Below are 26556 nucleotides of genomic sequence, written 5' to 3' on the forward strand. Positions count from 1 at the left end.
CAAGGAGAGGTCACGGCTGGGAACTCCACGAGATAGGTCCCCCTCGAGGGAGCCCGTTCGAGCCATGCTGGAGACCAGTGCCTGCACAGAAGCCCCTGAGTTGCCCTAAAGTTACCTTTCACTCATCCTGATGCTAAGATCTCCCCCTGTGGGTGGGGTTTTCTGCCATTTTTTTGAACCTACAATGTATGCACTAGCACCTTGACAAGCTAAGCCTGCGCAGTTGAACCAAAGTACCTAAGACACAGAAAATGTATCCGTTCCTTGATGTAGCCAGCTCCCTGCCCTTGGCCTCCAGCACACTGCATAAAAGCTTCCTGCCCTAACCCCATGGGGAGGCAGTGCTTCCAGAACTATCCCCCCTCCCTTTCTCTTTACTTGTGAAAAGTAATAAAAGGTCTTTGCTTGCAACATTCCCTTGGGTTCTGTTCAATTTAATGTACCCCAAACAGTGACCCCTTGAGTTTAGTTACAGCAACAATGCCCTGAGGACACAAGGAAGGAAGACAAGCGGGTCAGGTCACCGGGGGTCTGCCAAGGGCCGGGTGACCGCCACACCACCTCGTGTCTCCCCATCACCTGCCCCGGTGCAGCGACTGCCACCAGAGTACACAGAAGGATGCGGAGCTTTCAGTTAGGTGACTTGGCCATGGTCACACAGCACATGACAGATCCGAGCCCAGGACTCCCTAAGAGAAAAGTGTGTTCTGGGGTTAAGCCTTTCCTGCAGAGGGGTGTTCTTTGGCTCCGTCCTCGAGCCGCTTCTCCGCACCCGCCAGGTGCACGCTGGGGCTGGCTGACGGTGGGGAGGGGACAGGTCCCAACTGGGGGAAATCACTCCTCTGCCTTGGGAGCAAGCGAAGAAAAAGGGATGTTTCAGGCCTGCAGAGCAGCCCCAGGCCGCTCGTGTCAGAGGAAAAACAGTTAGCATCTTCATCGGCGGGTGGTGGAGAAGGAGGGTGGTCCGTGAGGCCAGGGAGCCCGACTTTGAATCCAGCTCTGCCTTCGTGGGACTCTGAGCAGCCAGCTAACCTCCTGCAGCCTCAGTTTTCTCCTCCAGAGAATGGGGAGACAAACATCTGCCTTATAGGGTTGCTGGGAGGATTTGAGATGGTACGCAAGAAAAGTGTTTAGCTCGGTGCCTGCCTGGCATAGAACAGGGATCTACACCGGCGGCTTCCTTAAATACCTTACAGGCTCCCTCAATTCGTTTCTTTGTGGCCCTAACGTGGGATGTGACTGGGGTGTGGGGTTGAGGAGACCGTTTCCAGTGTCTCCTGTGTTTCTAGCAGCTTTGAGCAGCTCTGTGACTCTGGGAAAAAATAGGTAGCATTTCTATGATGGTTTAAAATTGTAACTGTTTTTCTTGCCCTAAAAGTCTTAAATGCTCACTGGAGACATTTTGGATGATGCATGAAGACAAAGGTGAAATGAAAACTCAATCATAATTCCAGCTCTCCGAGACAATTACGGATAGAGGTTCGCTTTCTCCATCTAGTCCTTTACAGATACATTATACACAAACCTACACTATCTCTACAAACTAAAATTATCATATTGTATATGCAGATGCAGACATTATGCAGGACGTAAGTGAAAACAGCATTTCCCGTCGACTACATCCTTGCCACAAGCACGGTCCTTGGTGCTGTGAAATACGTCACGATTCACTCAAATCCCCTACTGCTGGAGGGTCAGGTGTCCAGGGTCTAGGACTATATGCTCCCTCCTGCCATCTTGGGTGGAAGGATCAATGGCTGCTCTTACCATGTACAAGAGGAAAGGCCAGCTCACGAGGTGCCTGGTGATGTTCTCGCCTGTCATCTTCTCATGGCTGTTGGGGGCGAATGTCACCAGCAGGTAGGTGCCCACAATGGCCAAACCGCAGCCAACGAAGGACAAGACGTAGCGCCCTGCAGGGAGGGGGAGGCTGTCACAGGGCTTGCTGCAGGGGTGCGGGCCTCTGGCCAGCATGTGCCTCTGGTACCTGCTGTTGCTTGTATTTCTGGTTTTTCTTATTATCCTCCTTGTTGTTATTTTAAAAAGTAACATGTAGGGGCGCCTGGGTGGCTTAGTCGGTTAAGCGTCCGACTTTCGCTTAGGTCATGATCTCGCGGTTAGCGGTTCGAGCCCCGCGTCAGGCTCTGTGCTGACTGCCAGCTCAGAGCCTGGAGCCTGTTTCGGAGTCTGTGTCTCCCTCTCTCTCTGACCCTCCCCTGCTCATGCTGTCTCTCTCTCTCCTAGAAATAAATAAAAGTATTTAAAAAAAAAAAAAAAAGTAACATGTAATGTTTAAAACATTTTAGTGAGGTGTGTCAAGTACACAAAAGAGCGCTCAATGAATTCTCACAGGGTGAACACACCCATGTAACCAGCACCCAGATCCTCACCTCCTCACCTGTGTCTCCTTCTACTCCCTGGACCACAGCCCCGGGATATAACTTTGACTTCTATCAAGTGCCGACCGCTAGCCTGGTTTCGTACTCTGTGCACCTGGGCTCGCGCACTATGTTTTCTTGTGCCTGGGTTCATGCAACATTCGTGTTTGCGAGCCTGTGAGATTCGTCTGTATTCTGGTGTGAGGTGGGGGGGGGGGGGGGGGGGGGGGCGGGTAGGGTGTGTGACACAATTTATCCATTCTGCTGCCGATGGGTGTTTGAGGGCTCTCCTGTGTTGCTTACAGCAAATTACCTGGCGAGAAGCATCCCTGTGCATGCCATTTGGAAAACACGTTGTCCGTATTTCTGTTGGGTGTAAAATGAGGAGTGGCCATTCCCGGGTCATGGGGTACATAGACGGTCAGCCTAGTGGTGACTGTCAAACGGCTCTCCAAACCAGTTGCACCAATTCCCACTCCCACTGGGAAAGTATGAGCCTAAGATTGCCTCTTTTTTTCCCTTCATGGTAGCCACTCTGATACTGCCCTGTGGCTTTAATGTGCATGTTACAGGGAACATTTGAAAGCTACCATCACTTTCTGGGCAACCTAACAAACCAAATATAACAAGACCTCACCAGCAAACCTTCAGGGCCTACTGTGTGCCTTTTAACAAGGACCTATCATTTCCCATCTGGTAGTTAACCTAGTCCCAAGAGACCAGTCCAAATACTATCAATATTCTACTCCACAGACCTGTCAGAGACTGTGGGGGGGCTGGGGAGTCTCTCCTGACTTTTCCCCTGGGTCACACTCCAGTCGAGCCGTGGGGGTTTTGTGGAAAACCTCTTGACGTCAGCCCGGACCCAGGCAAGCTTTGAAAAGGGCTATGAGTTCTGAGCTGTGCATGGTTACCACAGGCCTCTAGACTTTTCTGGGATGGAACTAACTGCATACTTCATTCCACTGTCTCCAAAAAAACGTGACACCACATTACATGTCTTTAATTTTCATTCTAGGCCTCGTAAGGTGCTCAAAAACCAGGTGTTCATTTGTCCAATGAATGAATGAGCCACGGTTAAACTCAAAAATGGGCTCTGTGCTAAGATATACAAGTCTGTTGTCTTAAGGTCTTACTCATGCCCATGCCTGTGGTGTACAGCACAGGTGTAGCACTGGGTGAATGTTTGCTGACTTTAATGGAACTTTATGCAGGACAGCCATGTGCAGTTGTACAAGTTGCTCACTGCATAAGAGCACCTAGCTGAAGGGGTGATGAGGGCTAAAATCTAGCCTATGCTCTGCTCACAGAACTACAGATGTCCAGAGGGGCCACCTTTTTCCAATTTACATAGGCCACTGCCTGGACTAGCATGTCTCTTATACCAGGACTACCTAGAGTGAGCCTGGAAGGGACATAAAACTCTACAGTGGGCTCAGAACCAGCCCAGCTACCCCTGCACCCTTCCTCTGCCATCGGGACTACTGCAAATCACTCTGAGCAAAAGACTCTTGGCGTCGTATGTTCGCTGAGCAGAGTGTAAGATTCTCTTTTTCAAGCCCTCTGGCCCCGTCTTGCTCATATCCGGCGCCAATGATCCAGAACAGTCATTCCCAAATCCGGCCACGTGAGCAAGTTCACTTGGCTGCATGTGTAAGCTGCACGCTCTCATCCAGTTTGTAGAAGCAAGAAAGCACCACTTCTGACCTCTTGTCTTTGACCTACATGTTTGTTTCCCATTGCTCTAGAACTCATTTAGGGAAAGCGGGCGCCTATTATCAGGCCTCCTGAAATCCTAACAACAGATCAACAGATGCTCAGTATATATAGATTGTATATATATATATATATGTATATATATATATATATATATACATATATATATATAGCTCGCTGCTTGTATATATATATATATATATATATATATATAGACTGAATGGAATGAAGGAAAGCCCCTCTTAAAAAGTCTCTCTCTCTCTCTCTCACACACACACACACACACACACACACACACACACACACACACACACACAAAGTCTCACAGGTGATTCTGTTGCGTGGCCAGATTTGAGAACCACTGATTAAAAAACCCAGCTCTCAGAAGCCCGATGAGGGTAGAGTTTAGAAGCAGAGAAGGGAGCAGGAGACAGATGATCTGTAGATTGGGGTGAGCTGGCTTTATAACAGCCAGCACAAGCATAAAATTAAGAACAGGGACTCAAATCCGTGAACTTACTCAGAAAGTCTTTAGGTTTCCATTTTTCTTTGATGAATATGATGCCTATGATGGCGCTGGCTATAAAAAAAAATAAACAAAAGAAAATTGGGAAAAGAAAAGAGAAAAGAAAATTGAGGATGCCATCAGCCCAACGGAGTCCCTTTGCCCAGGCCCTGTGGTTGACCCATTTGCCTTGGAGCTTGGTACTCCTTAAGGTTCCCAGGAACTCGGTGCCTCTCCCTCATGCTCCCCTCCCCCAAACTCAGTCCTTCTGGCTCCTCTGTTATTCCACCTCAGGAAGGGAGACTCCTCCCTGACCCTTCCTGAGGATTTCAGACAGGCCCGGGAGCACTGGTGTGGAGTACTTGCAGTGTGGAGTACTTGCAGGAAGGTGTTTCTGGCACATCTACCCTCCGAGGTGAGTGCTATTATTCCCATCTGAAAAAGCCGGGCTCCTGCTCCTTCTACGGCCGTGACTACCTCTGTCACTTTCCCCTGGTTCTTCTCTCTCCCTCTCACACCTGCTGGTCACTGCCCGGAGGGGTGCGGCTGGCATCCACCGTGAGCAGGCCTGGGTGCCTATTCTCTGCTCTGCCTTTTTCTGGCTGTGTGTCTGTGGGTAAGTCACCAAGTGGGAACGTCAGTCTGGATTCAGCTCATGCCAGCTCGCTGCTTGTTAAATATACAGGAAACCACCGTGGTGTGAAATTGGCCATGGCGGGGGTACTGGCACTGTATAAATCAGAAACACTACAAATTGGGTCTTCCTTTCCTCCTTTCCCACTATTCCGTCCCTTCCTTCCTCTCCCCCCTCCCTTCCCTTCCGCCACTTCTGCATCCTTTTTCTTCTCTCCTTTTCTCTCTCTGAATGTTGCTTCATCAGCACACCACTGAAAATACCTACTTCTCTTGAGTCATAAGGGCAATTAAATGAGATAATACATGCAGATAATTTGTTACACAGTAAATGCTCAATAACTGAGCTATTGTTACTATTAAAATAACTGAAATCATGACTGTTAAGTAACAGGTGCCCAACAAATTGTAGTTATTTATTTGTTTTTAGTATTATTTTTTACTAGGTGCCTTAAGAAACTCTGAGAGCCCCTTACTTTCTAGCGGCTGATACCCGAGAACCCATCTTTACAATTCAGTCTCTCATTCTTAAGGATTTGATTACTGAATTACTAAATTATTAAAATTCAAAGGCAAATATTTAAAGCACTTAGTCACTTGGTCACCTATTTCTCATTGTGAATAAAGGTCCTGAAGTCCTTTTCAGATGGGCAATGGGCAGAGGACAAACGTCAATGCCCGTCGGGACTGCGTGATAAAACAAACGTAGAAAGTGGGACGGATAAGACAAGGAAAGGCTAGGACTGGGGTGACTTCTTGCCACAACTAAACGCATTCAGATTATATTTTGCTGTTTTTTAATGTTTATTTATTTTGAGAGAGAGCGAGTGAGTGAGTGAGCATACGAGCAGAGGAGGGACAGAGAAAGAGGGAAAGAGAGAATCCTACACAGGCTCCATGCTGTCAGTGAAGAGCACCACAGAGGGCTTGATCTCACGAACCCTGAGATCATGACCTGAACCGAAATCAAGAGTCGGACACTTAACCGACTGAGCCCCCCAGGCTCCCCGAGAAAGTGAACAATGGGAAAGATGGTATCAGTTGATGTAAAAAGATCAGAGAATAAGTTGAATTGCATTTTTTAGAAGTGTAAGAAATGAGCCCTAATGTAAGATCTGAACCCTATACAAGTTTGGGTTATCTTGATGAAAGGGTCCAAGTTTCTGCCTTCTTTTTCAGTAGAAATAAAAGGCAATTCTGATAAACTTTCTGAATCATTTTTTAACAGATTAGGGGGCCAGACAGCCCATCTGTACCGCAGTCCTGCCACTCACTAGCTGTTGTGACTTGGAGGAAGGAACTTCACTGCCCCGTGCCCCCCATTTCCGCATCTGTAAAATGGGGATAATGACAGTCTGCCCTCAAAAAGGAGGATTAGAAGAATTAACATGTGTAAAGTGCTAAGTGCAGGGCTGGTGTGTATGAAGCCCTTTGTAAGTGTCAGCTATGTGACCAGGCAAATGTGCTTTGTGTCACTAGTTGGGCAGAGGCACCGGCAGGCGGGTCCCAGGGGAGAGGTGCGGGGAGCCCGGGCTTACCAATCACCGACACAGCGCTGAGGGGCACGATCAGTGACAGCGGGGCGAAGGCGTAGGAGGCAAACACGCCCAGCTCACCCAGCAGCATCAGGAACAGGCCCAGCCACCATGTTTTGGTCTTGAAGTAGGCCCGGGGGTCCTTGGAGCCCGCCAGGCGGATGTGGCAGTACTTCTAGAAGTCCGAGAAAGAACGTCACTTGCTCAGATATCTGAGGAAGATGCTACGATGTACATGTCCTAAGTCTACACCTGTGTCCCTCCCTCACTGCCCCCCCCCCCCCGCCCGAACCTTGGGAAGGTTCAGGAGTCCTTGCTCAGAGGAGAGGCCAGCAGTAGGGATCTCAATGCCCAGCTGTCATTCTAAGACAGAAGTTCTTGGACTGGCTGGGACGCCTCAGCAACTCACTGGGAAGTTCTGAAAATGTAAATGCCCCGACCTCAGGGGAGGCTGGGGGAGGCCTGGAAAGGTGCATTTCTAATGCCCGGCATGGTGTACAGGGGGAGCTGTGGTCGAGCGCCCCCATATTAGCCCAGCCTTGGGTTGAGTCTCTGCCTAACTCTAATGCCCAGAAGCCCTTGCGCTCCAGGTGCCTGCTCCACTCCCTTCTGCAGGTGCCCCAGGGCAGCCCCGGGGGAGTCCGCGGACCCTGCCTTCCCTTGGGGAGGGACTTGACCCAAGCATGGCCGCAGCCTGTGTTCTGGAAGTGTGGACTCAGAAAGTGGGGTGGTGACTAAGGAGAGCCAGGCAGACGTGCTGACTTGGAGGACCATGGAGGCTACATGGGGGACCGTGGTGGGGGCTGTGGAGAAGCAGATGTGGAGGCGGGGATGCAGTCTGTAGAAAGAAGAGCCTGAACCAGACAAGTGGCTATGAGATCGTGTGGCCTCAGAAACACACAGAAACACTCCCGCAAGCGCGTGTGCCTGGAAGCCCAGACGGACCGGGTGCCCAAGCGTGTCGACGTCCCTGCTCCGGGGAAGGCGGGGGTTCACCGCGGCTAGAGATGGGGTGGCACTGGCAGAGTGCAGCCAGAGTGCTGTGGGACTTGTCCTGTGCCTGGGGTCGCAGTGCAATTCCGGGGCCAGACGTGAGAGCAGGCAGCCGCCAGCCAGCGCCACGGCCAAGGGCCTCGGCTCCCACAGCAGCTGCCCCAGGGCCCCCAGGGATCCTAGGTAGTGGTGGGCGCTGTCATCAGAGTGGAGGGGTGATGGGGTGAGGACATGGGGCCAAAGGATCAAGAGAGATTCTGGAGCCACCCACAAGATGGTCGTAGACGCAGCCTAGGAATGGCGTAGACAGAGGCCCACATGTGGACCCAGCGGCACACCAGACACCCGCTGATCGGCTGTGTCTCTGCTGCCAACAGTGCTGGTGACGGACACTTGCTTACCTGCAGGTTGAGCGCGATGCTGACCACAAGATGCCCGAAAATTGCCAAAAGGGCGCCGATCAGGTTCTCCTGTAAGGAAAGTTCACGGGAGCAGATGTGAACTGGGTCTACGCTAAAGGCCCCAGGGCACGTCTGAGGTCCCACTGTTTGCTGTCCCCAAACAAAACCAGGAAAACATCCCCCACAAAGCCACACTCCTGACCTTCTACTGGAGTTTTACTACTGAACGTCAGTGAGGCTGCCTTGCTGGTTTACAAAACACTGCCCTGAGCTGGACACTTCCAGAAAGCAACGTCCTTTGTCCACTGGTCATAATGACCTGATAAGGCCTGAATCTGCTCTGCTATTCCCTCAATGGATCCACTCCCCGCAGTCTTGTGTGGGAAAGCAACATTCAGAAATCAGAATTTACAAGAGAAACACAGGCAGGAATACGATTTGCCATTTTATCAGTGGATTCGTCAGGTTGCCAGAGGGGGTCTCAATGAGACTTAAAACATTTTTTTAATGTTTATTTATTTTTGAGAGAGACACACACACACAGAGTGTGAGTGGGGGAGGTTCAGAGAGAGAGGGAGACACAGAATCTGAAGCAGGGTCCACACTCCGAGCTGTCAGCACAGAGCCCGACGCGGGGCTTGAACCCACGAACGATGGGATCAGACCTGAGCCGAAGTTGAAGGCTTAACTGACTGAGCCACCCAGGCGTCCCTCAAAGAGACTCTAAACTGGCTGATGTGCTTATGGCATTTTTAATTATTTCATTTTTAAACATTTAATCTCCTCGCTTTAAGAGTAAAGTTCAGATTTCTTGGCATGGCATTTTCTTTTAATCTTAAAAGACGATCACCAAATATACATTCATTGTAGAACAATTAGGAAATAGAAAGAAATGACAGGAATGGTAACAATCACAACACAATGGAAGGGCCACCTGTAAGAATAAACCCAGAGATAACTACTGCAGACATTGTGTTCTTGCAAACTTTGTTCTTGTAAACTTCTTTCTGTCCATAATTTAGATAGGAATGACAAGGTTAGTTCGTTTTATAAAAATAAGACTATAATCTGTTTTATAACCTATTTTTACCTAAGGTGTTATAAACACGTTCCCCTGTCAAGCATATTTAATTCACCATTTTTAATAAATACCAAATAACTCATCATTTGCATGTGCCATACTTTATATCATGACTTCTCCTTTATTGATTACTTAGGGTGTTTCCTTTTTTTTTTTTTTTTTTTAACACGCTGTAACTGAATATCCTTGTATATGCATTTTTGTGCATTGATGAGGATTACCTCCTTGGGATAAATTCTTAGAAGGGGGACTTCTGGGTCAAAGGCTACTTGCCTCAGAATTTAAGCCACATTGTACTATGTCCCCAGCCCACCCTCCAGTGTTATGTTACCACCCAACACCAAGGAATGTTCTATCTTAGCCAAATATGAATCCTCCCTCCCCAGGATGGGCCCTTCCTTCCTTCCTCCCTTCCCTCCTTTCTTTTTTATGTTTATTTATGTTTGAGAGCAAGAGCAAGCATGAGCAGGGGAGGAGCAGAGAGAGAAGGTGACACAGAATCTGAAGCAGGCTCCAGGCTCTGAGATGTCAGCACAGAGCACGATGTGGGGCTCGAACCCACAAACCGTGAGAGCATGACCTAAGCCAAAGTCAGACGTTTCACCGACTGAGCCACCCAGGTGCCCCTGGGGTGCAAATCTTGAACAGAGTAGCAGGAGCCCTGAAAGAAGGCTGGGCTCACTGTTGCCCAAGGTCAGGCCTGGGCAAGCCAGGCCCCAGGGGCCATCCTGGTGCCTGGAATGTCCCCAAGCCTGCTTCTCTAGCTCTTCCTTCCATGCTGGGAGCAGCCCTACAGTCTTATTTGCTTAAGAGTTGGTTTCTATTGCTTGCCCCACAGAGCCCGAGTCCATGCTTCATGGAACGGAGTTTGGGAACATGTTTATAATGAGTCCAACTCCTAGTAAACCTGAGTGTTCATTTCTTCGAGGGATGGCTTTTGCAGACACACACAAAAAAGGCTATCTGCATTACATTGATTTTTTAAAAATTGTATTTGTTAGGGGCGCCTGGGTGGCTCAGTTGGTTAAACATCTGACTTCAACTTGGGTCATGATCTCACAGTTCATGAGTTCAAGCCCCACTTTGGGCTCTCTGCTGTCAGCGCAGAGCCTGCTTCAGATCCTCTGTCTTCCCTTTCTGCCCCTGCCACACTTATTCTCTCTCTCTCTCCGTCTCAAAATAAATACACTTAAAAAAATGATATTTGCTATAAAAAACAGATTCACAAATCTAGTTTCTTTTAAACAAAATCTTACCAAGAAACATTTCTTATACGTCTAATAAACTGCACTTAGGAATATAACAAACGAATGTCTCCAATATTCCAGTGCTGTTTACATACAATAAATTCTGTTGTTCCTTCCAATTTAAAAAGCAAATTACAGAACTTCTGCTTCCAGCACAATGGAGCAGGCCTAATTTTCTCCCCGTTTCCTGCTGTATACACCTGGAAACGCGGGATGTTACACGTAAAGCAAACATTAGACAACTCTGAAAGGTGGAGAGGAGAAGGCAGACCAGCCGGGGAGCTGGGGGCCCGGGGAACGACATGGCGGCAAGTTTCCTGGGTTTTCTCTTCAGCGCACATTGCTCAGATCTGAAGCTGAAGAAATGGGCAACCTGGGAGTATCAATGGGTGGAGACAAAACAGCTCTAAGAAAAGCCCATGCTTTCTAGTCAAAGACCAGAAGATGAGCAGTCAAGCAAGGCAGAAAACTTTTACTTTCTTATTAAAAAAATTTTTTTAACATTCATTTTTGAGAGAGACAGAGTATGAGTAGCGGAGGGGCAGAGAGAGAGGGAGACACAGAATCGGAAGCAGGCTCCAGGCTCTGAGCTGTCAGCACAGAGCCCGACACGGGGCTCAAACCCACGAACCGTGAGATCATGACCTGAGCCGAAATCGGACACCTAAACGACTGAGCCACCCAGGTGCCCCAAGACAGAAAACTTTTAGACAACTGCTGTATTCCAAATATCACAGGAAAAATAAAACATAACCCCCCCACCCAACCCCCAATACCAGCATAAGCCAAGTAGGGAGCCTAGATTTCCAACCTTTCATGGTTATAACAAGGCACCTTAACTCACATGCTGGGATTCTCAGACAAGGTCAAGGAGGGATCTGGGGTCCAGTGACGAGGCACAGAGTGAGAAGAGCCCGCATGGCGAGCGTGGACTACTATCCCCAGCTGGCAGCAGGGGAGCCCCCTTCTCCTACTGGCTGGTGCCCGTGGAGGCCTCATGGGGCAGCAGGCTTTTGCCATTACACTCTCACAATTATACTGTCCCAGAGTTGGGGCCACCATTTCCAGTAAACTGGGATGATGGCTGCTAAACATTTCTCTCATCTCTGTACGCCACAAGTCCCATTGAGAGGTGGGAAGTTTTCTCCCCACCATTTGAATCTGGGTAGGCCTTGTGAGCCACGGAATGAGGTAGAAATGGGGTCTGGGACTTCTGGGCTCAGGCCTTATAGCTTCTTCTTTTGTACAGAAGGAAATTCAACCACTGTAAAGAAGTCTAGCCTATCCATAAGGAGAGACGGGTCATGTGGAAAACCAAACAGACATGCGAGTGGGCCCAGTCGACACCAAGAGAAGAGAGAGGCCCAGCTATTTCAGCCAACTGCCAGCTGGGTAAGCCACCCCAGCTGAGGCTCCAGATGGGAAGGGTGCCATTTTGGATTCTCCAGTCCCGGCCCAGCACCTCAGATGCCCAAATCTGCCCTGCCCAGATTCTCTGTTTTTAAAAAGTACTTCATTGTGGTAAGAATACTCAACATAAAATCTACTCTCTTAGCAACAATTTAAGTGTACAATGCAGTACTGTTAACTATAGGCACAACGATTTCTAGAATTTGTTCATCTTCCATAATTGAGACTTTATGCCTGTTGATTAGCAAGTCCCATTTCCTCTCCCCGCCAACCCTACAACCACTATTCTACTCTCTGATTCTGTGAGTGTGACTATGGCTGACAGCTCATCTGGGTTGAATCATGTAGTATTTCTCAGTCTGTGATTGGCTTACTGTCTTAGTGAGTGTGGGCTGCTCTAACAAATACCACAGACTGGGTAGCTTAAACCATAAGTACTTATTTCTCACAGTTCTAAAGGCTAGGAAGTCCAAGATCAAGATTTTTGCTGATTCACCTGCTTAGAGGTCTTTTCCTAGTTTGCAGACAGACACCCTCTTGCTGCATCCTCACATGTCAGAGAGAGAGAGAGAGAGAGAGAGAGAAAGAGATGATCCCTCTGTGTCTCTTCTTACTGGGGCACTAATCCCATTCTTGAGGGCTCCACATTCATGACCTCATTATCTCCCAATGGTCTCACCTCTAAAACACCACATTGGGGATTAGAACTTTAACATATAAATTTTGGCAGGGGAGGGGGAGTGGGGTGGGGTGATGACAAACATGTAGCCCATAGCATTTATTTTCGCATTTTTTTCCTCAAGTTTCATCTATGTTGATAGAGATTGCAAGATATCTTTCTTTTCCAAGGCTGCATAATATTCCATTGTATGTATAAATCATACATGTTTTCTTTCTTCATTCATTTTCAATGGACATTTAGGTTATTTCCACACCTTGACTACTGTGAATAGTACTGCAATCAACACTGAAGTGCTATTATCTCTTTTACATCCTCATATCAACTCTTTTGGCTCCTGTCCAGATTCGTGACCTATAGAATTGTGAGCAGTAAAATGGTTGTTGTTTTTTAAATTTAGGTTTCCAGGTGGTTTGTTATGCAGCAGTAGCTAACTGATACACTTCCTTAGTAAACCAAGGTTGATGAATGGTCCAGGAATTTTTGTCTGGGACTCAAGATCAATATCCCAGATATTCACCAACAGATGGCTTTCACCTTTCACCTGACTTGAGTGTATATGATTCTACTGCTTGATTCCCCTCCCCGGTTTCTTTGCCCAGTTAATGTCTTCTCATTTTAATGCCTGACTTTAGATGTTCTTTAAGGCCATTCTATACACCTAGCATACCTTTATTTCACCCATCATTACCTTTTTTATTGAGGTAAAATTCACAAATCATAAAATTCACCATTTTGACCTTTAAAATTATCCCATACAGTGGTTTTTGGTATATTCACAATGTTGAGTGATACTTTTGAAAACAGTGGAATAGAGAATTCCAGGGACCTGTCCCTCCAGAAAAACAGCGAATGAGCTGACAAAACCCATCAGAATCACTTTTTTTAATACAACTCAGGGGTCTAGCCAAAAACACGTAACAATCAGAGGAAAGCATGGTGAAGAAAGAAGCCGTTGTTTTATGGTAAGAGAGTGCTGTGGCATTTTAAATAGCCTGCCTCCTGTCGCTTACAGCCCAGATCTGTGGCAGCCACGAGGACACAGAGAGAGTGATATTGGAACCTTATATTTTTTAAAAACGGTGGTTGTGGATTCTGACCTGTCTGGTGATCCCTGAACGACTGGCACACGGCTTGTCTTTGTTTTGTCTGACTTTAAAGGTACAAGTAATGGCTGTGTAACAGCTTGGGGCAAGGGACAGCAGTCAGGAGGAGCAACAAACAGAAGGAAAAGCCTGGGCAGGAAGGGTGTGGGAAAGGAGACACACAGAGGATAAGGGCTCTCTGAAACTTCCACGTCTACTGGGGAATCAAAAAGGCCATGCATGTAGGCAGGGCTGGATGCGTGCTCCAAAAAAGCCTGAGAAAACACTAGCCTGCAGGCTGCAGGCTGGGCGCAAGCAGGGGGCAGGGGCTAAGGCAGAGGGGTGCACGGCCTGGCTAAGCGTCGGAGGGCCCCAACGCACAGCCGACGTGCGAAGACTGGGAGAATGGGGGGAGGTTTTTTTTCCTACTTTTTTCCTTTTTTTGGCCGTAGGTGGTTAAGGAAACTGTCAAAACACAAGGTGACCACCTAACAGAACAGACTTCATCAAGCTGCACATAACAGAGGACTCGTGGACTTTCAAAAAGAATTTAGAAAAATCACGAAAGTGAGAAAACACTACCAAACCACAACAAGCACCAATAACAAACAGGGGAGGGGCACACAGCTGATTTCTACAGCTGCAGCACAATGTTCGAAATGTCCGCTTTTCGTCAGTGTTGTGCCGCCGCACGACTCTCTAAATCCCAAGCATTTCCCCCATCCCCCCAAAAGAAACCCCAAACCCACAAGCAGTCCCCCTCCGTTCCCTGTCACCCCAGCTCCTGGCAACCACAAATCTACTTCCTGTCTCTGTGGGTCTCCCTGTTCTGGACATTTCATGTAAATGGACTCCTACGCTATGTGGTCTCCTGTGTCTGGTTTCTTTCACTGAGCATAATGTTTTCAAGGCTCATGTGTTATAACACGTACCAATGCTTCATTCCCTTTTATGGTCAAATAATACTGCATTATGTGGATAGAATACAGTTTGTTATATCCAATCCAATCACCAGTCACTCCTGAGTTATCTCCACTTTCTGCCTATGGCAAATAACGTTACTAACATCCTTGTACAAGTTTTTGTACCAACTTGTATTTTTGATTCTCGTGGGTATCTATAGTGACTATTTTCACTTTGGGGGGACCTGGCAAACTGTTTTCCATCGTGGCTGCACCTGTTTACATTCCCACTGGCTGAAGACTCCAATTTCTCCACATCCTTGCCAACACTTGTTATTTTTCTTTTTTAAAAGCTGATGATGGGGCACCTGGGTGGCTTAGTCAGTTAAGTGTCCGACTTCGGCTCAGGTCATGATCTCACAGTTCGTGGATTCAAGCCCCGCATTGGGCTCTGTGCTGACAGCTCAGAGCCTGGAGACTGTTTCAGATTCTGTATCTCCCTCTCTCTCTGCCCCTCCCTTGCTCATGCTGTGTCTCTGTCTCTCAAAAATAAGTAACCATTAAAAAAAAAATTAATGATAGGGGCGCCTGGGTGGCTCAGTCGGTTAAGCTTCTGACTTCAGCTCAGGTCATGAACTCATGGTCCCTGAGGTTGAGTGTTGCGTCAGGCTCTGTGCTAATAGCTTGGAGCCTGGAGCCTACTTCTGATTCTATTTCCCTCTCTCCCCAACCCTCCCCCATTCATGCTTTGTCTCTCTCTATCTCAAAATTAAATAAACATTAAAAAAAATTAATGGGAGTCATCCTAATGGGAATAAAGAAATATCTAATTATGGTTTTCATAATGCAGTTCCCCATGACAATGATGTTGAGCATCTTTCCACGTGCTTACTACCCATTTATCTTCTTTGGAGAGATATTTGTTCAAAAACTTTGCTTATTTTTAAAAATTGAAGTAAGATTCATATAATATAAATTGATCATTCATTAACCTAAAGAGTACAAGTCAGTGGCATTTAGTACATTCGCAATGTTGTGCAACCTTTGGCACACATTAAAAAAATTTTTTTTTAGTTGTAAGAGTTTTTATATATTTGGATACAAAACTTCTGCCCAATATATGATTTGCATATGAGGGGCAGAGAGAAAGGGAGTCACAGAATCCAAAGCAGGCTTCAGGCTCTAAGCTGTCAGTACAGAGCCCGATGAGAGGCTTGAACTCACAAACCATGAGATTATGACCTGAGTCGAAGCTGGATGCTTAACCAACTGAACCACCCAGGGGCCCCTCGAAACACATTTCTTAAGACTACAGCTGCCACAGAGAGTGACTTAGAGAAGTCACTGGATCTGGGCAAAGTAAACTGAAAACCTTTAGGAGAGGATTCACCATTCTAGATGCTGTTTAAGAACATTAGTGATTCATGCAAAGAGATCAAAATATCAACATTAACAGGAGTTTGGAAGAAGCTGATTCCCATCCTCATGGATGACAGTGAGGGGTTCAAGACTTCAGTGGACGAAGTCACTGCAGATATGGTGGAAACAGCAAGAGAAGGAGAATGGGAAGTGGAGCCTGAAGATGTGCCTGAGTGGCTGTGACCTCATGATACAACTTGAATGGATGAGGAGTTGTTTCTCATAGATGTGCAAGGAACGTGAGAGAGTGGTGGATGGACTCTCCTCCTGGCGAAGATGCTGTGAAGATTCTTGGAATGGCAACAAAGGATTTGGAACATTACATAGACTGAGCTGATAAAGCAGAGACAGGGTTTGAGAGAATTGACCCCAATTCGAAAGAAGTCCTACTGTGGGTAAAATGCTATTAAACAGCATCACAGGCTACTGTGGCATCTGTGCGAAAGCAAGAGTCCATCCATGCAGCAAACGTCACTATCATCTTATTTTAAGAAATTGCCCCAGCCACCCCAGCCTTCAACACCCGCCACCCTGATCCGTCAGCAGCCATCAACAGGGAGGCGAGACCCTCCACCAGCAAAAAGATTGTGACTTGTTGAAGCTCAGATGACAATTCGTATTTTTAAGCAATAAAATATTTTTAAATTAAGGTATGTACTTTTTTTTCCATTAAAACATTTTTTGTAAATGTTTATTTTTGAGAGAGAGACAGAACACAAGCAGGGGAGGGGCGCAGAGAGAGAGAGAGAGAGACATGGAGTCCGAAGCCGGCTCCAGGCTTCCAGTTGTCGGCACAGTGCCCGACGTGGGGCTCAAACCCAGGAACCGTGAGATCATGACCTGAGCTGAAGTCAGACGCTTAACTGACTGAGTCACCCAGGTGCCCCTGTACATTGCTTTTTAGACACAATGCTATGACACATGTAATAGACTACAGTATAGTGTAAATATAATTTTATGTGCACTAAGAAACCAAAAATTTCATCTGACTCACTCTACTGGAAGTCACTTCGTTGTAGATGGTCTAGAACCAAAATTTGCAACGTCTCAATGTGTGCCTATGTTTCCAAGAGTTTTATAGTCTTAGCTCTTACATTTAGGTGTTTGATCCACTTGGAGCTTATTTTTTGTATATGATGGGAGGAAGGAATCCAACTTCATTCTTTTGCATGTGAATACTTGGCTGTCTCTGCATTATTTGTTCAAAAGACTATTCATTCCCCACAGAGCAGTCTTAGCACACTTGTTGAAAATATGTTGGCCATAGATGTGTTGGTTTATATCTGGACTCTGTTTTGATACATAGGTCTGTCCTTAGGTCAGTATTACATTACTGTAGCTTTGCTGCAGTAAGTTTTGAAATAAAAAAGTTGAAATCCTCCAGCTTTGTTCTTCTTTGTCCAAGGCTGCTTTGGCTATTTGGGGATCCTTGTGTCTGCATATAAATTTTAGGATAAGATTGTCTCCAGGTAATTTTTTAATTAAAAATTTTTTTCTAAATGTTTATTTGTTTTTGAAAGAGAGAGAGATAGAGCGCAAGCAGGGGAGGGGGCAGAGAGAGAGGAAGACACAGAATCCAAAGCAGGATCCAGGCTCTGAGCTGTCAGCATGGAGTCCAATGCAGGGATTGAAACCATGAACCACGAGATCATGACCTGAGTAGAAGACAGATGCTTAATGGACTGAGCCACCCAGGGGCCCCTCAAGGTATTTTCTAATTTCCCCTGAGATGTCTTCACTGACCCATTGGTTATTTAGGAATGTGTTGTTTAAATTCCACATATTTGTGAACTTCCTACTTTATTATGAATTTCCTTTTGTTATAGATTTCTTACTTTATCCATTGTGCTCAGAGAACATACTTTATCTGATTTCAGTCTTTGATATTTATTCTTTTTTTTTTTAAAAATTTTTTTAATGTTTTTTATTTATTTCTAGGAGAGAGAAAGACAGCGTGAGCAGGGGAGGGTCAGAGAGAGAGGGAGACACAGACTCTGAAACAGGCTCCAGGCTCTGAACTGGCAGTCAGCACAGAGCCCGACGCGGGGCTCGAACCCACGAACCGCGAGATCATGACCTAAGCGAAAGTCGGACGCTTAACTGACTAAGCCACCCAGGCGCCCCCAGTCTTTGATATTTATTGACATTTGTTCTATGGTTAATATATGCTGGAGAATGTTCTATATGCACTTGAGAAGAATGGGTATTTTGCTGCAACTGAGTGAGACGTTCTATAGATGTTGGTTGGGTCTAGTTGGTTTACAGTGTTGTCCAAGTCTTCTATTTGCTTGCCAGTAGAGGTACAGCTAGTGGGGTCCTGAAGTCTCCAATGATAACTGCTGAACTGCCTGTTTCTTCTTTCCATTCTGTCAATTTTTGCTTCATATATTTTGGAGTATATATTTTATTATTGTTATATCTTCTTGATAGATTGACTCATTTACCATTATATAATGTCCTTCTTTGTCACTCATAATAATTTTCATCTTAAAGTCTATTTTGTCTGATGTTAGTTTAGCCAGTTCAGCTCTCTTTTGGTTACTGTTTGCATGGACTATCTGTTCCCATCTTTTACTTTCAATCTTCTTTTGTCTTTGAATCTAAAGTGAGTGTCTTGTAAATAGCATATACTTGGATTATGTTTCCTAAAAAAAATCTATACTGATAATCTCTCCCCTTTAATTGGAGAGTTTAATTCATTTACATTTAATGTAATTACCAATAAAGGATTTCTACTGTTTTGTTTTCTATGTTGTATCTCTTTTTTTGGTCCTCAGTTTCTCCATTACTGTCTTCTTTTGTGTTAGATATATTTCCTAGTGTACCATTTTAATTCCCTTATAATTTCCTTGACTATTTTTGAGTTATTTTTCTAGTGATTATAGGATCACTATAGGATGTATAGGATATATACATACATAAGTAATGTATATTCAAGCCTGTGATAAGGCATTCATAATTGCAGTTATATGTACAAATATTATAGTAAATATTTGCATCATATAAGTAAGATACAGTATATTTTATAGTATACTATAGGCAAAGATGCAGTAAAATTAACAAAATTTCAATTTCCCCAACGCTTTCTGCATATATCAGGTTAACCCAATGTGCCTATAAGTGAAAACTTATCAGCATAATTGATAATGCCTTTTTGGTAAACGTCACAGAAATTGTTGAGGAGGAACAAAATATGCCACCCCAAAATATGTCATTTTGGCATACTGATTATTTTGAATTCAAGTTACTTAAGAAATAGCCAGTACAAAAAGGATACTCTGAGGCCCCACTTGTCCCCCTGAAAGTAGGAAATAAGTCTCTATGCGGAAGGAAGAAAGACATCCTTATCATCAGAGATAGGAAATTTAGGACCAAGACACCTGTACAAGCAAAACTTGTTACTATTTCACTAATTTACTACTCAAAGCCCAAACCCCTTTGTCTTATCAATTCTTCACAAATTTATTGTTTGTCTAAAAGGTATGAAAATTGCCAGCTCCAGTTACTTCTTTGGGGCCCCCATATGTATGAAATTAAATTGTTCTCTTGTGGATTCTATCTTATGTCAATTTAATTATTAGACCAGCCAAAGAATCTACAAGGATAGGGAACCTGCATTGTGAAAGCCAAACAAATCCTGTGGTAAATTAAGTGTATATTGTACATTGCTTTGAAAGAAAATGAAAGTGGCTCTCCTCAGACTGTTAGCTGGTAAGTCAATAAAAATAGTTTATCACTATATGATTTTTTTTAGCACAAAATTTAGAAGGAATTGAAAGAATTTAGGGATGCTGCTATAACAATATTCCTCCCATTCCTTCTGTGAACAGGTTCTCAGCACTTCTAGCTATAAAACCCCAAAACAGCAACAGAATTGATGCTAAAATCTGTCCCTTTCTAGCAATCAGTAATATCTGTCTCGAATATAAAAAAAGTCCTATTCTTCCCATTCAGATATTCATTCTTTTTTTATTAATTTTTTTAGTGTTTACTTATTTTTGAAAGAGAGAGAGAGAAAGTGATGGGCAGAGAGAGAGGGAGACATAGAATCTGAAGCAAGCTCCAGGCCCTGAGCTGTCAGCACAGAACCCGAAGCAGGGCTCGAACTCATGAACCGTGAGATCATGACCTGAGCCGAATTCAGATGCTTAACTGACTGAACCACCCAGACGCCCCCAGATATTCATTCTTACTATGTTATTTTATGCTTAAGAATTATTATAAAACTTACTATTACATTAATCAATTGCTTTCATTCAATTGTATCAATAAAAAGCTTCTGGATTGATAAATAAAAAGCTTCAGTATTTCTGAACCTGTTCAAAAGAAAGTCAGAGGCCCAAAATGGAGCCACTTAGGCCAACTCACCAAACTGGGGCTGAATATCTCACCTAACTGAAATTCTAACCTCCCTCAGAAATGTAGTCCTATTTGGTCAGTCAGGAATCTTCTGGTCAACACCAATAAAGTAATGTCACATGGATACATGTCTCTATCCTCTAAAGGAAGACGACATAATCCACCTAATAAGACCTTTTTGTCTCCAAAGGTCACCTCACCTGAAATGGTCCTTTTTTCTGTTCATAACTTTCTTGTCTTGCCCTTAAAAACGCTCTGTAGCCCTTTGGAGCTCCCCTCTACTTGCTAGATGTGATGCTGCCTCATTCGTGAATCAATTAATACAGCCAATTAGATCTTCAAAATTTACTTGGTTGAATTTTTGTTATTTCACTAACCTTACGTCAAAGGAAATATGAAAAAGTGAAATTTGATTCCATATTTTACATTCTTTCTTGTAGAGAAGTATAAGTGTCCATATAATTTTTAAGTGTTAAAACACAGACACTGTTTGGGGACAAAATTCTGTGGGGGAAACATCGGGGAAATAACAAAGTTAGGGAGAGACAGTAATGATGTAAAATTTCTGACTGATACAGAATAGCTTGTTCAGGGGCGCCTGGGTGGCTCAGTCCGTTGAGTGCCCGCCTCTTGATTTTGGCTCAGATCACGATCCCAGGGTCATGGGATGGAGCCCTGGCAGTTTCCACACTGAGCATGGAGAATGCTTAAGATTCTCTCTCCCTCCCTCTGCCTCTCTCCCTCCCTCCACCCATGTGCACTCTCTCTCTCAAAATAAAATAAAATAAAATAAAAAGAAGAGCTTGTTCTGAAGGCTGATGGTAGATACCCAGTGGGATTTACATCTCAGAGGCTATAAAAAAATACTAGTATTAAAATGTGCCAGAAATGACATATTTTGCAAATATAAACTTGTAAAACAAGTTTTAAGTCTTAGATGCCAACCAAAGGAATGAGTGGGGAAATACACGGTGTTTCTTTAGAGGGTCAAGTTTGAAGACCTCAAAGGAAGCCCTTCATTAACTGTAGCTCATTTAAGCTACAGAGCACGGACCTCAACCCCGAGGAGGCAGAGATTTGGGGGCCAGGCAGGCACTCAGCCTGGAAACTCTCTATCTAGGCTAACGATTAGTGGTTGAAAAGAGTTAACTGGCCACACATCCACAGCAACTGCCTGGGGCAGGTAAGACACAAAAGGACTCTGGCTCTGGCTCCCACAGCACCTCCCAGCTGCCTTATTTCCATTATGGCGGACAAAGGGGAGCTGGAACCAGGCTCTGGGAGTTGTGCGGAAAGTGGAAACCACAGCGAGGGCTTTGAGGGCTTTTCAGAGGACATATGGGGATCACATGGCCGCAGGTTCAAGGGCAGGCTGGGGGATTTGCTTCACCTCCTCACTAGCTGGGTCAGCAGTGCCTCTCTCTCAGCTGGTGCGTAGACTTCCCGAGATAATGGAGAGAAAGCACTTACCTCGGTAACTTAGAATTAGGGTGAGCCAGAGGAGATTGCCACTATTCAGCCACTTGGATCTATACAAAATGGTAGTTTCATATGGTTCAACCTGTAACTGGTATGTGTGGCTCGGTCAGTTAAGCGTCCAACTCTTGGTCTCGGCTATGGTCATGATCTCGCGGGCTTGTGTGTTCGAGCCCTGTGTCAGGCTCTGTGCTGAATGTGGAGCCTTCTTGAGATTATCTGTCTCCCTCTCTCTCTGTCCCTCCCCTGCTCATGTTCTCTCTCTCTCTCTCTCTCTCTCTTTCTCTCTCTCTCTCAGAATAAATAAACTTAAAAATGTTTTTTAAAAATTATAAAACTCACAAGGACGACCAGTCTAAGCAGCAGAAACACAAGGCTAAAAGGTTACTATGATAATCAAGGCCGGTATTTAGGGAGTATTTTTATATACACACATTAGGTGGGCGTGAAGCCCTTTCCATGCATTGCCTTTGGGCCATAACCAACCTATGAAGCGTGTACTGTTAGGAGTCCTATGTTCAGCACATGAGTTGGAAGGACTTTACATCTGAACGAAGTAAGGTCCAAAGAAATGCAGTAACTTGCCCGAGGTGGGGATGAGGTGGGGACGGGTGGCTCTGTGTAGCTCGAGGTCTGACTTCCAGTCTCCCAGCTGGTAACTACTCCTCTGGGCTACCTCCCGTTGTGTTTTCTGACGTGTCCTTCAAAGGTGGCCCAGTAAATTAGGAAGAAAACAACCCCAGTGGGAGTGCTACCTTCCCACTAGTAACACACGCAGCTGGGGTTTCTTTCAAAAGCCATTTCCACAAGTATATTAATCTCCATGCATAATAACTGGCTACACACAGACCTGGTTAGGAACAGCGCAATATAATTACATGCCCTTCCATCCAGGCATTTCAAAGGGCTTCATCAAGGTTAATTATGTCCCAAGCCCTTGTGAAGTGGTGCTTGGTTCGATTTTCTGAGGATTGAACTTGAACGTCAGGCAAAGACATTGCCACCGGCCCAATGGTTCCCCAGTTCCCCAAGGGTTCAGCAGTGTCTGGCGCGAGGTGACAACCAGCACAACTCCTGACATTCAGTCCCATCTCCAAACCTCAGAGCTTGAAAACTGTAAAATGGGGGCGTCTGGGTCTGCTGGCAGGGAGGGAATGAGGGGCGGGGCCTGGGTGGCTTCAGCTTCTGGATGAGCCATCGCGTTCCTCTTTCGCAGAGGAGCCACGCCAGGCGTGGTCACAGACGTTATTTGAAGTGGGAAGTGTGCAACAAGTCCCTGTGGATGGCTAACCCAGAACAGGGATTTGACCCTGGGCTCAGTGACTCTGTCCCAGACTAAAACAGCCTCCCACTGAGGGGCAGGACTGCCTGGTGGTGGCCTCAGGCCGGTATCTTCACCTGCCATTATCTTTGGTTCTTGAGTTCCTTTGTACACGATGTCAGATGGGGATGATGTCGCTGAGGCAACACCTAATTGGCTCCCAACTGGCTCTCGACTTCACTGGGCAGAGTCCGCCAAGGTGGAAGGGGTGGGGGGAGGCAGGGGCCATCCTCATTTTGAAGGCAAATACCTCAATGGGGCGGCGGGGGGGGGGGGGCTCCTGCCCGTGGAGTATCTCAACTACCCGAGAAGGACCAAGATGTGGCCAAAGTCACAGGTGAGCAAGTGGCGGGGCTGGGCCCGAACAGGTCTTTCCAGCACTTTGGTCCCATATACATAGGTGAGGACACAGCGAGGCCTCCCAACGATCAGAAACCTTATATTACTAGGTAGACCCAATTGCGACATTTTAAAAACAAAAAGGGGCTCTATTAATATACGTGGACATGAGGCACAAGCCAGGACTTTCGGTCCCTGTGCTCACAGCGCAGCCTTTGAATGCGAAGGGCTCCGGCGAGCGATGGAGGGTGAGGGCAACACTATAAGCAGGCAGCAAGGTTTCAAACTCAGCTGCTTTCTTGGCGTGGCTTCAACAGACCTCAATGTCATGGGTGGGGCAGCAAAATCAAGGTCACTTCTCTCTCTGCTTCAGCTTCCCTGTGTGGACTTTGAAGACCAGCAGTCCTGGGCATGGGGTGGGGGGAGAAGGGGGGGACTTCCTGCCTCTGTCACTTACTGCTGTGTGACCTCAGGGGAATTACCTTCACTCTCTGAGCCTCAGCTTCCCCTCTGAAAAATGGAGGGACTGTAAACTCTCTATAGGATTGTCATGTTACATGAAATACGGTACACGTTGAAACAACATCTGGCATGTAAAAAAATACTAAAACAATTCTAGCTTGTTACTATTATTATTTTTACCATTTTTATTTTTTATCATCCCTACTTATAGCAAGAGCTCTGAGGACCCTTTTGGTTCCAGCTACAACTCTGGACAAAAAGGAAACAGTTTCCAGAAAAGCAGCCAAAGGTCACAGAGGCAGGAAACCTTGCCAGTGAAAACTCAGCTCAGATCTCTCATTCTAACATCTGCTTTACATCTGCCAATAAGAGCTTCTATTTAAATGTCACAGTGACAAGACCAGTCATCACTTGCTATTTAAACGGACGTCCCACAATCCCTTGGGCTTAAAACTGCCCACAGTTCGGTATAAATTGCATCCTGGCTTGCTCTGAGGGTTACTCATATTCAAATACAAGAGATGGAGCCGTTTGGCTAACCAGGCCCTGCTAGGGCTGTAACCTGGCCTCAGGCCAGCTCCCTGCTGCTTACCTTCTCCAGCAGGGGGGGCATTATCTTCCTCAGTGTTTGCCATTTCAATACATAACACCCAGTGTCAGGGAGAGAAAGGGCCTTGTAGAGTGGTGAGCATGATGCCGACAGCAGGGGGTGACGGATAAAAAGCCAGGGCCTTGGCAATGCACACACTCAATTCCAATCCCAGCTTTGCTACCTATAGACTGTGTGGCCCCAGAGAAGTTAATTAACCTCTCTGTGTCACTGTCCTAATATGTAAAAGGGGATTGTGCTAATACCTACCTCACCGGGTCCTTGGAAGGGTTAGCATAGTCCCGGTCCTATAGTAAACACTCAACAAAAGTTAGCAGCTGCTATGATGACGATTACTATAGTGACTGGGAACTGGCTATGGAAGTGTGATAACGGATCTATATTTTCCAGCTGGGCAAGCTGCCAAGGGTGAGACCTGAGCTGGGAGAATAGGTGGTGTTTCTACCAGGGGCCGGGGCAGGCAGCCTCAGTTTCCTACACCTGTAAGTTCAGGTCATCCTTGGAACTGCCACATAGGATGGATTTAAAATTGACCCGCAGAGAAGTTGCGTGACTTCCCCCCAAGTTATAAAGACAGACCGGGAGAGAGCTGGGGTTTGGAGACAGGTCTCTCTGATTCTAAAGGCCATGCTCTCAACACCCCTCCTAGCTCTACTTTTGTATCAAATTCGTCCTGAAGGCTAAGGCACTGAAGCAAATAGCTTCCCCCACCTCCCTCCTAGATTGGAAACTCCTCCAGGGAAGAGAGAGCTCAATTATTCATACAGCTCCCCACCCCCTCCCTGGCATGCATGGATAGCAGGTGCCCAGCCGAAACGCCTATTTGCTAAATAGAAGAAACTGAGGCCTGACTCTTCCAGGCTGAGGCCAAGCCTCCAGTGCCAGCAACCTCTTGCGATACTGCCTCCTGGGCAGCTGGCCCCGGCCTCTCTTTCCCGGAACTCCTTCCCCCACCTCCATCCGCCCCAACAACCAGGGCGGAGCGCAGCGCTGCCACTCAAACGGCTTGCTCCTAACTTCGCCTCATTGATAAAGTTGGACTTGGGCACTCTTAATGTTTTCCTTGCCCCAAAGATAAGAGACGATTTGCGGGCAGCCTGCCCAGCCCTTATAACCACTTTTCAGAAAGTCAAGTACAATGACCGCACACGAGAAACCGGTTTGCTGTGTGACTCCACCCGCCTGCCCACCACGGATTGGACCTGGGTGGACACCTGACCCCAAACTGGGCAATCAGGTCTTCCCTCTGTCAAAGGCGGGATAGGAGTTCCAATCCGTTCTAATCTCCGTTGCCCTTCTTGCCCCTGGTTCCGGGAGCTACCTCCTCGTCTTATAATAGTTTTCCCTTTTGTCTCAGCGCCTCTGAAATGGGTTTTTATTCCTTGCACCCAAAATTGCCTTAAAATCAAGGTGGAAGGAAACAACCTCAATCTCTAGGCACAATTAACTAGACGCTCCTCTGCTGTGTGCACCTGCATCTGCTCCTCTTTGTAACGCCCTGGCACTTCCTGGTCAAGCATAGAGTGAGGCACCTCCGGCATGCCTCCTATGTGGGCTGGGTGCTTTCTCATTGATCCACATGATTGGAGGGATGAGGTGATAGAGGAGGGTACTACTACCAGCATTCTATCCTTAAGAGAAGCTCTGAGAGGCTAAGCCATATGTCCAAGGGCACTTAGCTGGGAAGGAGCAGAGTAGGGATTCGAAGACTTGTCTTCTTCCCTTTATCCCACCTGGAACTTCAGTTAGCTCATAACTTTGTGCATGTGCCTGTCTCCCATCTCAATTCTGAAGCTTGTTGGTAGAGTCACCATGATTGACTGATTTATCTTTCCTCTGGCACTCAGAAGGTATTTCTATAATAAGTAACTGAGTTAATTTGTAATTAAAATGGAAACTTACTAGAAATCTCATCTGGGAGAGGGTTCTGTGTTTTCTTAGATTCTGTATCTGTTTATTTGGCATCCATCACAGAACCAACTGTCTTAACTGTATTTTCGTGGGT

General features: G+C 46.1%; 1 protein-coding gene across 1 annotated transcript in view; it reads right to left on the bottom strand.

Annotated features, from left to right (window-relative positions):
* Positions 1-26556, bottom strand: part of NIPAL3 (NIPA like domain containing 3) — a 48684-nt gene that overhangs the window by 16112 nt on the left and 6016 nt on the right. The window contains exons 3-6 of the mRNA XM_039234032.1: positions 8162-8230; positions 6771-6942; positions 4615-4674; positions 1768-1913 (exon numbers count right to left, since the gene is read on the bottom strand). Coding sequence (XP_039089963.1) covers positions 1768-1913; positions 4615-4674; positions 6771-6942; positions 8162-8230 — 447 coding nt within the window. The remainder of the gene's footprint in view (positions 1-1767; positions 1914-4614; positions 4675-6770; positions 6943-8161; positions 8231-26556) is intronic.

The sequence above is a fragment of the Hyaena hyaena genome, unplaced genomic scaffold, assembly GCF_003009895.1.
Source record: "Hyaena hyaena isolate Hyena2069 unplaced genomic scaffold, ASM300989v1 scaffold_3, whole genome shotgun sequence".
In the NCBI taxonomy this organism is placed as follows: domain Eukaryota; kingdom Metazoa; phylum Chordata; class Mammalia; order Carnivora; family Hyaenidae; genus Hyaena; species Hyaena hyaena.